General features: G+C 39.7%; 1 protein-coding gene across 1 annotated transcript in view; it reads left to right on the plus strand.

Moving 5' to 3' along the window:
• The window catches only part of Rock2 (Rho associated coiled-coil containing protein kinase 2), a 197,540-nt gene that overhangs the window by 127,826 nt on the left and 56,859 nt on the right, over positions 1-12,855 (plus strand). Inside the window, exon 5 of the mRNA XM_004665687.2 lies at positions 4,117-4,377. Coding sequence (XP_004665744.1) covers positions 4,117-4,377 — 261 coding nt within the window. The remainder of the gene's footprint in view (positions 1-4,116; positions 4,378-12,855) is intronic.

Consider the following 12,855-nt stretch of genomic DNA (forward strand, 5'->3'; position numbering starts at 1 on the left):
TGAAGGAGATTGGTCTGTAGTTTTCTCTTCTTTTCTTTCTCTCTCTCTTTTTTTTTTTTCCCCGAGCTTTATCTGGTTTTGGTACCAGGGTGTTGCTGTCTTCAAAGAAGGAGTTCGGTAGAATTCCTTCCTTTTCTATTTTATGAAAAGTTTGAGAAGCAGTGGCATTACCTTCCATGACAATCTGGTAAAATTCACCAGTGAATCCATCTGGACCTGGACTTATTTTAGTTGAGAGACTTTTTATAACTGCTTGGATCACATACTTGTTTTAGGTCATTTAAATGGTTTATCTCATCTTGATTTAATTTTGTTAGGGCATGTGAATCAGGGAAATCATCCATTTCTTTCAGATTCTCAATCTTAGAAGCATATATATTCTTAAAGTATGTCCTTATGATTTTCTGAATTTCTTTGTTGTCTGTTGTAATGATATCTTTTTCATCTTTAAGTTTATTATTTTTTGAATATTCTCTCTTTCTTCTGGTCAGATTTGCTAAGGGTTTACCAATCTTGTTTATCTTTTCCAAGAACCAACTCTTTGTTCATTGATTCTTTGGATTTTTTTTGTTTCTATTTCATTAATTTTTACCCTAATCTTTATTATTTCTTTCTATCTACTGATTTTTGGTTTGCCTTATTCTTCTTTTTTCCAAGGCCTTAAGGTGAAGCAGTAACTTGTTTACTTGTGAACTCTCTAATTTCGTAATATAGGCACTTAGAGCTATAAATTTCCGTCTTAGGACTGCCTTCATTGTGTCCCAAAGGTTTTGGTATATTGTTTTCTCATCATTTGATTCTATGAATCTGTTGATTTCTTCAATGACCCATTCATCTTTCAATAGTACTGTTTAGTCTCCATGAATTTCTGTATGCTCTATAGTTTTTCTTGTTGCTGATTTGCAGTTTAATCCCAATGTGGTCAGATAGAGTACAAGGGATTATTTCAGTTTTCCTGTATTTGTTAAGATTTGCTTTGTGTCCTAATACATGGTCTGTTTTTGAGAATGTTCCATGTGTTGCTGAGAAAAATGTATACTCTGCAGCATTTCGATGGAATGTTCTGTATATACCTGTTAGGTCCATTTGTTCTATGACATCATTTAATCCTGATGTCTTTCTGTTTATTTTTTGCTGGATGACCTGTCAGTTAATGAGAGTGGGGTATTAAAGTCACCCACTACAATTGTTATTGGTGTTATCTGTTGCCTTAAGTCTAATGGTGTTTGTTTGATAAAATTGGGAGACCCCATGTTTGTATACATGTTTAGTATTGTAATGTCCTCCTGTTGGAGTGTTCCTTTAATCAGTATAAAATGACCTTCTTTATCTTTCATCACTAGTATTGGTTTGAAGTCTATCCTGTCAGATATGAGGATAGCAACCCTTGTTTCGTAGACCCATTTGCTTGATATATCATTTTCCATCCTTTCATCCTAAGGCAGTGTGGGATCCTGCCTTTCAATTCAGTCTGCAAGCCTGTGTTTTTGGTTGGGGCATTGAGGCCATTGATATTAAGGGTTATAATTGAAAGGTATGTATTTATTCTCCCCATTCTTATTTTGTAGTGCTTCTTATTTTCCCTTGCTTGTTTAAACTGTTACTTTAGTATGATTTATTTTTTCCTATTTCCTCCTGTGTGTATTTTGCTTTCTCTTTAGCATGAAGGATACTTGCAAGTATTTTCTGTAGAGCTGGTTTAGTTGTCACAAATTCCTTTAGCCTGTTTTTGTTGTGGAATGTCCTTATTTCTCCACCAATTGGATAGATAACTTTGCAGGGTAAAGTAATCTTGGTTGACAGTTGTTACCTTTCAGAACTTGGTATACATCATATCAAGCCCTTCTAGCTTTTAAAGTTTGTGTTGAGTAATCTGCTGTTATTCTGATGGCCTGCCTTTGTAGGTGACTTGCTTTTTCTTTCTAACTGCTTTCAATACAATGTCCTGGATGTCTTGAAATTCCCATTCATACCTTCCTATTAGTTTGTCTTTCTCTTTGTTGGATTGTATTAGGTCTGTCACCTGGTCTTCTAGTTTAGATATTCTTTTCTCTCCTTCATCCATTCTACTGGTAAGACTTTCCACAGAGTTTATTTTATTTTGTCTTGTTTTTCTTTTTCTTGGTTTTTTGAAGTAGGGTCTCACTCTAGCCCAAGGTGACCTGGAATTCACTACGAAGTCTCAGGTTGGCCTTGAACTTATGGCAATCCTCCTACCTCTGCCTCCTGAGTGCTGAGATTAAAGGCATGTGTCAGCATGCCTCATTCTCCACAGAGTTTTTTATTTGACTGTGTTCTTCAGAGCTAGAATTTCAGCCTGGTTTCTCTTCAGTTTCTATTTCCTTACTCATGTCTTGTGAGGACTTCCTTATTTCACTAAGCTGGTTGCCTGTGTTCTCTTTCAGGAGTTTGTTTTCTTATTTGATTCCTTTCATTTCTTCTTTGGTTTCTTTGAGTGAAGATACCACCTTTTTAAAAATCTTTGTCAGGCATTTCACCTAAAAAAGTCTCATTGGTGATCATTTCTGATGAATTTATAATTTTTGGTGGGATTGTATTGTCTTGATTCTTTGTGTTTCTTGTATTATAATGTAGTGACTCTTGCATCCTGAACTGATTTGATGCTTGGGTTTTCTACTTAATCTGCAGTGCTCTTAGATGTTACAATCCACCTTTATATACTTTCAGGATAAGGTTTCATGTGTAGCTCTTGTATCCCAATCCAACCACAGAAGTAATCCTAGGTGTTGAGTTTTCTTGCTAAACAAGTATTCTAGTAGACTGTGTGGAACTATTTGCTTGCAAATTTTGAACTTCAACTGAGCAATATACATATTCAATAATAACCAGCACCAGAGTATGCAATTATGGGGATTAAAACAGATAGTCATAAGCCAAAATCCCTGAGGGTGTTTCTCTATACCCTTAATCTTGTCAGCTGGGAGATAGAGATTTCTGTTCTGAATTGGGTTTCAGCTCAGCCTGGATCTGAATGAGACCCTGCCCCCAATAATGACAGAAGCAAAAGACAAAGGCCCTATAAATCTGAAAGCATCAAAGACAACAATATTCAACCCCCAAATACAGCTTATTTGTGAAAATGGTAAAGCCACCCAAGAATATGTAACCCATAACCTGTCCAGACATGGAAAGAGAGATTAGCTCTTCCAATGCAGGCGTATGCCCTTTTGTTTGTGGGGTCAGTTGGCCTTATTACCTTTTGGGGTGGCTTCCATCTCACCTATGCTGAGTGCCCACCTCCATCCCTCTGTTCTGTGCTGTGAAGCTGGAGCTCTGGTCAGCTGAGCTGGATGCGCTGCCACAGGGGGATAAATGCTAGAGGTTTACAGTTGTGATGGTTGGAGGATGGAAGAGTGTAGAACCTGGAGTTGCTCACACAGTCTTGCCTATATCCATTTCAGTAGCTCCTTAGTTGATCTCATGTGTCTTTCCTTTAGATTTCTTGACTTTGCAAGGAGAATGATGAGGATGGAAAATCCTCTTGTTTGGTCTGCTGCTGCCGATGCTTGGCACGCCTGGTGGGGCGGTGCCCAGCAGGTGTGCAGATCGTGTGGATCAGTGGGTTTTAAGTGCCTCAGTGGGATTCTGGACATTTACCTCCTTTCTGGTGGATCTTGGTCTCTCCTGCTTCTCCACTGTGTCTAAGAAAAGCTGTACTCCTTCACTGTTCAGAAGAGTGTATTTTGCTCTAGTTTTGCTTAAATCCCTCTCTAGGCTGGTTTGGTATGGCTCCTAAGCCATCATCTTACCTGATGACCCCATAGCTATTTGCTTTTAAACTTAGTTTTTCTGTCATTCTTTTACCTTTTTCACTCTCATTCCTATTGTTTCCCTTTTAAAATGTTTCTATTTCCTATAATGTACTTTCCATGAGATTAAAATATTCATTTATGCATAATTTATAGGATGCTTGAAGAAGTACTCTTGTAAATGTTGTGTAGGTTTTGTTTCCCCATTGAATATGTCTATGCCTAAAATAAAATATTTCATAAGTTTTAACAGTTTAGTGATAATTTGTATTTTTCACCATTAATAATTTGGGGTGTTTTGTCTATGGCCTTTTTTTTAGTATAAAATTTTCACTTTGTTTTTCAGCTGTTTTGTGCCTTTCAAGATGACAGGTATTTGTACATGGTAATGGAATACATGCCTGGTGGAGACCTTGTAAACCTTATGAGTAATTATGATGTGCCTGAAAAATGGGCCAAATTTTATACTGCTGAAGTTGTGCTTGCACTGGATGCAATACACTCCATGGGCTTAATACACAGAGATGTGAAGCCTGACAACATGCTCTTGGATAAACATGGACATCTAAAATTAGCAGATTTTGGCACATGTATGAAGATGGATGAAGTAAGTAAGCATTAAAAATGGTAATTTTTGAGAAACAAAAATAAGTGCAGATGTGGATTTTGTAATTTGTAAAAATATTTTTGCTTGTGTGTTTATGTTTAATGTGTATGTGGTGTGGTGTTTGTGATATATGCTTGTGTATATGCCCTTGTAGCACTAAATCCACTCTCCTGCACTGACGGTAGAAGGTAAGGGGTGAGAAATGCTTGCTTGCAGGGCCTGGAGTGGAACTTCCGGATGTTTGGCTCCATTGCTCCTCTGTCTGTTCTTGTTTTGAGCCAGAGTCTTTTTTACTGCTTCCAGAACTTGCTGGGCTCTGAAGAATCTCTGGTGTCTGCTCCCCTGTGGGAACCGGGGTTATAGATGATGTGGCCATGCCCATCTGTTTATTTGGAAGCTGGAGATTTAACTCAGGGCTTCCCAGTCCTTCATACTTGCACAGAGAGCACATTTAATTGCTGAGCCATCTCTGTAGCCCAATTTAGGAATTTTGAACAAAAATAAATTTAGTCTTGCTAATAGTGTAACAACATAAGACAAAACCATTTAAAGCATTTCCTTTACTATTCACTCATCTAGCTGTAATTTATTTTAGTGGATTGTTGAGTACAAGTCAAAATGAAAACTTAGCTAACTTAATTATCTTCTCCATAGAATGTTGGCAATTAAAATTGGGTCATGCATCTAATGATCAAAGTGTGTAGAATTAGGGCACAATGTGAACAAAGGTGCATGGGTATTTCTACCACCATTGTTATTTCTGTATTTTTTCCCCTTTCGAATAAGGAGGTAAGCTAAGGAAAAAGAAATTGATGTTACCTGTTGCACCTATCCTCTCTGAATAAACTTGGGGACATTATCTAATGTAGTGTTTTACTATTATTCAATTATATTGCGATTAAGTTGGTTCAGTAACATTAACCTCATAGCCATTTATGATACAGATTTAGTTTGATGGCAGAATTTATACTTTGTCCCTTTCTCTCTAAACTGTAATTCTTTTTCTTGGTCTTTCAAGGTAGGGTCTCACTTTAGCTCAGGCTGACCTGGAATTCTCTGTGTAGTCTCATGGTGGCCTCAAACTCACAGTGATCCTCCTACCTCTGCCTCCCGAATGTTGGGATTAAAGGCAGCACCACCACGCCCAGCTAAACTGTAATTCTTAATGAAGCATGATCATGGGGTTTTTTTTTTTTCTCTTGTTGGATCTAGAGAGTGACTGATAATGCTTATGTGACACACAGTCAGAAATACTTAGTTGTATGTATGCTACAGAAGTAATGCTAGTGGCCATTTTTGTCTAACTTAATAAACTCAGCTACAATTTAACATGTTTATCTTTAGCTTTTCTTCCTAGAGTCTGTTATGATGCTTCTCAGCCATTAATTGGTGTTTATTAGGTAGAGGTTTTGGTTGTTCCCAGAGCTCTCATGCTTATTTTACAGTAATAGACTAAGAAATGAGTGAAGAAGATCAATAAAGAAGATAAAGTATGAAATATATATGTGTGTGTTTTCAAAGCAGGGTCTCGCTTTAGCCCAGGCTGACCTGGAATACACTCTGTAGTCTCAGGGTGGCCTTGTAACTCACAGTGATCCTCCTACCTCTGCCTCCTAAGTGCTGGGATTAAAGGTGTGCGGCAACACACCTGGCTACAAGAAATAATTTTTTTGTTTTGTTTTGTTTTTTGTTTTTAGAGGTAGGGTTTCACTCTAGTTCAGCCTCACCTGGAATTCACTATGTAGTCTCAGGGTGGCCTCGAACTCAGGGTGATCCACCTTACCTGTGCCTTCCAAGTGCTGGGATTAAAGATGTGTGCCACCACGCCCGGCTCAAGAAATAAATTTTTTTTAAGTTTTTTAAATTTTGTTATTTATTTCAGAGCAACAGAGAGAGAAAGCCAGAGAGAGAGAGAGAGAGAGAGAGAGAGAGAGAATGGGCACACCAGGGCCTCTAGCCACTGCAAACAAACTCCAGATGCGTGTGTCCCCTTGTGCATCTGGCTAACGTGGGTCCTGGGGAATCGAGTCTCCAATCAGGGTCCTTAGGCTTCATAGGGAAGCGCTTAACCGCTAAGCCATCTCTCCAGCCCAAGAAATAATTTTTAATAGATTTTATATACAAGACAGTTTAGCAGTTCTGTCATGGTTATATGCTGTATTTCTGTGGATGTTCTCTGTGAATTGAATTAAACCAATAACTCAGTAATTTTTGGAGGTGGGATGAGGTGGGTGTTAAGAAATAGATTACACAATAGGGATCTTTTTAAAACACGCTTTTGTTTATTTTTATTTATTTATTTGAAAGTGACAGACAGAAAGAGGCAGATAGATAGAGAATGAGCACACCAGGGCCTCCAGCCACTGTAAACTCCAGATGCATGCCCCACCTTGTGCATATGGCTTACGTGGGTCCTGGGGAATCGACCCTTAAAGCAGGGTCCTTGGGTTTCACAGGCAAGCGCTTAACCACTAAGCCACCTCTCCAGGCCCACAATAGGGATTTTTGTTGTTGTTTGAGGGAGAAAAAGAGAACAAGAGGCAGACAGAAAGAGAGTCAGTATGGGCACACCAGGGCCTCCTGACACTGAAAATGAACTCCAGATACTTGTGCCACTTTGTGCATCTGGCTGTACATGGGTACTGGTGAATTAAACTCAGCCATCAGGCTTTGTAAACAAGTGCCTTTAACCACTAAGACATCTCTCCAGCCCCACAGTAACTTTTTAGAAGCATGCTAAAATTGGCTAGCCAAAAAGTATGCAGTCTATGAGTATGGGGAAAAGGAGAGAATGTGGTATTCATGAAATATTTTTACATGTGTGTAAGAAAACAAATAAAACCAGTCATTGTGATATCTTAAATTGTCTTTACAAACAAAATAAAGTATGGCTTAATTTCTTTTAGGATTTTTTAAAGTCTTTAAACATTAATTTGTAGACTCGGCATGGTGTCACACATCTTGGGAGTCAATTTGAGCTGCCTTGAAAAACAATGACCACAAAAATAATTTTATGTGTGTGCATGTCAGGGTCTCTTGTGGCTGCAAAGGAAGGCCCATCTAGCTATACATGGATGGCTCATGAATTTAACCCACACTGGCAGGTTTTGTAAGCAAGCAACTTTAACATGAGCCATGCCCCAGCTCTTCATTTATGATTTGTTAATTCAGATTAAGACAGATGAGTAAATTATATCCCCTGGTTTATAATTTATTGTCGTGAGTAGTTTACAAATAGTCTCCACCTCATTTTTTACACTCTTTTGTTCCAAAAACCTAATGGAAGCCGGGAATGGCCATGCATGTCTTTAATTCCAGCACTTGGGAGGCAGAGGTAGGAGGATCGCCACAAGTTCAAGGCCACCCTGAGACTGCATGGTGAATTCTAGGTCAGCCTGAGCTAGAGTGAGACCCTACCTAAGAAAACCAAAAAACAAAACAAAACAAAACAAAACAAAAAAAACTCCTAATGGAGTATGTTTATCGTGTATAAGCATAGTATATGCATCTATGTTTAGGTTTGCATGAGTAATATATTAGAATTGATAACATTTTTACTTCTGTCATTTTTTTTTTCAAGGTTAGGTCTCTCTCTAGCCCAGGCTGACCTGGAACTTACTCTATAGTCCCAGGCTGGCCTCAAACTCATAGCAATCCTCAGCCTCCCCAGTGCTGGTACTAAAGGTATATGCCCCCTCATGGGGCCTCAGCATTTTTATATCTACCCTTGATAGTTTATTGCTTCTTACTGCTGCTAAGCATTCTATAGTATTTGTCAACTTGCCCTTTTATTCCCCTGGTATGTTGGATTCACCTCTAGAACCTTGCTATCAACAGCATTGGCTTGAATGTCATGTATGTCCCACGTGTGTCCTGGCAAGGGCTTCTCTAGGTATCTCTTAGAATGATACTTCTGTATCAGAGGGTACACAAAGTATTACTTGATTTCTATAATGGCTGTGAGTGACAAACCTCTTCATGTACTTGTCAGCCATTTTTCTTATGAATTACCTGCGTGTTTTTTGACAGTCTTAAAATTGTCTTTTATTTTTTATTTTTATTTTTTGTTTTTTTTTGAGGTAGGGTCTCACGCTGATCCAGCCTCACATGGAATTAACTATGTAGTCTCAGGGTGGCCTCGAACTCATGGTGATCCTCCTACCTCTGCCTCCCGAGTGCTGGGATTAAAGGTGTGTGCCACCATACCCGTCCTAAAATTGTCTTTTTGATATATAAGCATTCCTGATACCTAGATGGTGGTTCCATATATTGCTGTTATCAGCCATATATTGTTCAAAAAGAGGCTCATGTCTTTGTTTAAAGAAGAAATTAATATTTAAGATAGAAATTATTTGTAAGAGCTGGGAACATACCTCAGTGGATAAACTACTTTTGTGAGGACTGGAGTTCAGACCCACAACATCCACATAGAGCGTGGGTGGACATGGCAACCTGTAATAGCAGTGCCTGGGAGGCAGAGACAGGTGATCCCCTGGACAAGCTGGCTAGCTAGACTAGCCAAATCAGCAAGTACAGGGTTCAAGTGAGAGGCCCTATAGAGAGTATCTAGGAAGACACCCGACACCAAACTCTGGCCTCCACATTCATGTTCACACAAGTGCACCACATATGCACAGTACATACATACATGCATTAAAAAAAGAAGTACATATATACACACTCTGTCTCTTTTTCTCTACCTGTCTACTTCTATATCTCTCTCTCAAATAAATTTAAAATAAAAAAGGAAGTACATAGAGTTTATAGTTTTATATTAACTAGTACATAAATAATATTTTAGAAGTTTTAGATCTTTTACTTTGTTTACTTTTCTTTAATTATTATTTCAGTGCCAGAGCACCAGAGAGTTTAATTCTCATTTACTTATAGATAGGATTGACCAAGCCAGTTGGCCAAATCTGGCCTTTGACTTGGTATTGTACACCTTTGTGGTGGTTTGATTCAGGTGTCCCCCATAAACTTAGCTGTTCTGAATGCTAGGTTCCCAGCTGATGCATATTTGGGAATTAATGCCTCCTGGAGGGAGTGTATTGTTGGGGGCCGGCTTATGGGTATTAAAGCCAGTTTCCCCTTGCCAGTGTTTGGCACACCCTCCTGTTGCTGTGGTCCACCTTATGTTGGCCAGGGGGTGATGTCCACCCTCTGCTCATGCCACCATTTTCCCCTGCCATCGTGAAGCTTCCCCTCGAGCCTGTAAGCCAAAATAAACCTCTTTTTCCCAGAAGCTACTCTTGGTTGGGTGATTTCTACCAGCAATGCGAACCGGACTGCAACAACCTTGTATGACAAAAATGATTTTTATGTGCTTCAAGGATTATAGGAAAAAGAAAGGGCTGGAGGGGTGGCTTAGCAGGTAAGGCATTTGCCTGCAAAGCCAAAGGACCCAGGTTCAGTTCCCCAGGACCCAGGCACAAGGGGTGTGTTGCAGTCCGGTTCGCATTGCTGTTAGAAATCACCCAACCAAGAGTAGCTTCTGGGAAAAAGAGATTTATTTTGGCTTACAGGCTCGAGAGGAAGCTTCATGATGGCAGGGGAAAACGATGGCATGAGCAGAGGGTGGACATCACCCCCTGGCCAACATAAGATGGACCACAGCAACAGAAGGGTGTTCCAAACACTGGCAAGGGGAAACTGGCTATAAAGCCCATAAGCCCGCCCCCAACAATACACTCCCTCCAGTAGGCATTAATTCCCAAATCTCCATCAGCTGGGAACCTAGCATTCAGAACAGCTAAGTTTATGGGGGACACCTGAATCAAGCCACCACAGGGTGTAAGTGTCTGGAGTTGGTTTGCAGTAGATGGAAGCCCTGGCAGGTCCATTCTCTCTTTCTCTCTGCCTCTCTCCCCCTCTTTCTCTGTTAAATAAATAAATAAATAAATATATTTAAAAAGAAAACTATGACAGAGATCTTACATGGCCCACAAATCCTACAACACTTAACAGTTTTCATCTTTGATAGAGAAAGTTTGTCTGTTTCTAATTTATAGAATAGATATAGATGTTTATATCCTTTTCCAACTCTCCTGGCATCCTCTAAAACATGTCAGGCTGGGGAGATGGCTCATCAGTTAAAGGTACTTGCAAAGCTTACCCCATCCAGGTTCAGTCCCCAAGTACTGACATAAACCAGATATACAAATTGGCACATGCATCTGGAGTTTGCATTGTCAAGAGGCACTGGTGCACTAATATTTATATTCTCAAACTCTCCTGTCCCCTTTGCAAATAAAAATTATTTTTTAAAACCATTACATCATAGATAAAATAAAAATGAAAACAAAACTGTAGAATTACAACTTAGAAGGGCTAAAGTTTGCCACTATCAAAGTTAACAGTGGTGGCATCTCAGTAAGTTCTATTATTGGTAAATTATAGGTTATGTTGTTTTCTAGATGCTTTTGCCCTATCTCATTTTTTTCTCTAAAGAAAAAAAAGAAAAAGGAAAAAAAGAAGGTTCCACGCTGGAGAAATGGTTTAGTCATTAAGACGCTTGTGAAGCCTAAGGACCCATGTAGGCCCATGTTTAACTCTTCAGAGACCACTTAATCCAGATGTACAAAGTGATGCATGTGCAAGGTTGCATGTGAGCACAAGGTAGAACACGTGTCTGGAGTTCAGTTGTAATTGCTAGAAGCCCTGGTGCGCCAATCCTCCCTTCTACCCACTCTCCCTGTCCTCTCATAAAAAAAAAAAAGAGAGAGAGAGAGAGAGAAATGAGAGAGAAATCCTATGTAGATATGGGTGGATCATGTTAGAAATTTACATCTGGATATGCTTCAGTGACAGCCAGGAATTACTATTTAAAATGACTTGTGGGCTAGAGAGGTGGTTTAGTAGTTAAGATGCTTCCTATGAAGCCTGAGGACCCAGGTTTGATTCCCAGTACCCACATAAGCCAGACGCACATGGTGATGCCTGCATCTGGAGTTTGTTTGCAGTGGCTAGAGGTCTTGATGTGTCCATTCTCTCCCTCTCTCTCAAATAAATAAAATTAAAAATAAATAAATAAAAATGACATGTATAAATAAGATATGTTGGCTGGGGCATAGCTCAGTTGGTAGAGTTCCTTAGTACCATGCATGAATCTCTAGGTTGGATCCCCAACATTACATAAAAGTAGTCATAGTGGTATATGCCTGAAATCCCAGTAGATGGAGGCAGATGGATCCTAAGTTTAAGGTCATTCTTGGTCAACCAGAGGCCTTAAGGAGATTGAGGCCAGCCTGGCCTAGAGGACACCCTGTCTTGAAAATAATAATAATAATTATTATTATTGATGCGTTAGATTTACCCCGTGCCTGGCATTCACTTCACAGCAACTGTTAGCACCTTTCTAAACTTAAATTTTACACACACACACACACACACACACATACACAACAACTACAACAGGTTATTACTTTTTGTAAACACTTTTATTTATTTATTTGCAAGCAGTGAGATATAGAGAGAAAAGAGACTGAATGGGTGTTCCAGGGCCTCCAGGCACTGCAAAGAACTCCACATGCATGTGTCATTTTGTGCATTTTATGTGGGCACTGGAGAGTCGAACCTAGGTCATTAGACTTTGCAGGCAAGCACCTTAACTGCTGAGCCAACTCTCTAGCCCTCTTTATACTCTTATACTGTCACTCTTGCTCCCATTTCTCTGGATCCCTCCTCAATGGGGTTATGGTATTCACTGTGGAGTCATGAAGGCCTCAATCAATCCCTGTGGGATACTGGAGGGACCATGACTCGAGATATTCCTATCCACTCTGTGACTCTTACAGTCTTTCCACCCCCTCTTTTGCATTGTTCTCTGAACCATAGCAGGCCTCTTGGCAGTCTGATTTGTAGGCTTCTTGGCAGTCTGATTGAGTGTGTTCTCAATAACCTCTGGATTTCTGCTTTGATGGGTTTTGATTGTTCAAGGTGTCTGTCACCATCACCATGGAGCTGGTTGTCAGGCTAGAGGTAAGAACAATATTCATGTTGCAGATATGTTTGTATTTTCTGTGGGGCCTTGGCAGATGTGATAGAGGTGACGAATCACATGTTGGGCAGTCACCTGTCTTCTTGTTTTATGAATGGATCTTGGTTCTCCTCTATTTTTTATGCCTTCTTCTATAAAACAAGACAGATTCTCTAATCAAGGGTGAGAGCAGCTGGGGCTAAAGGAGGGTATGCAGAGTTCTTTGAGAGACTTTTTGGTGCGTAAGCCTACTGTCCTCTAGAGAGCAGTGGGGGTTTCTCTCCAAAGTCTGTGAATTTTCTGACCATGCAATTCTGGCTTGGTTTCTAGTATTAAATATGAGTTCTTTCCTACTGAGCATGTCTCATGTCCAATCAGAGAACAGTTAGTTACCACAGAGACTGTGTGCCTCTATTGCACAGGTGTGTATCTCTTGTCCAGCTGGTTGATTTGTAATCTGCAGGGTCCCTTGCTTATTCATGCTGTTGGTGACCATTGTC

The sequence above is a fragment of the Jaculus jaculus genome, chromosome 5, assembly GCF_020740685.1.
Source record: "Jaculus jaculus isolate mJacJac1 chromosome 5, mJacJac1.mat.Y.cur, whole genome shotgun sequence".
Taxonomy (NCBI): domain Eukaryota; kingdom Metazoa; phylum Chordata; class Mammalia; order Rodentia; family Dipodidae; genus Jaculus; species Jaculus jaculus.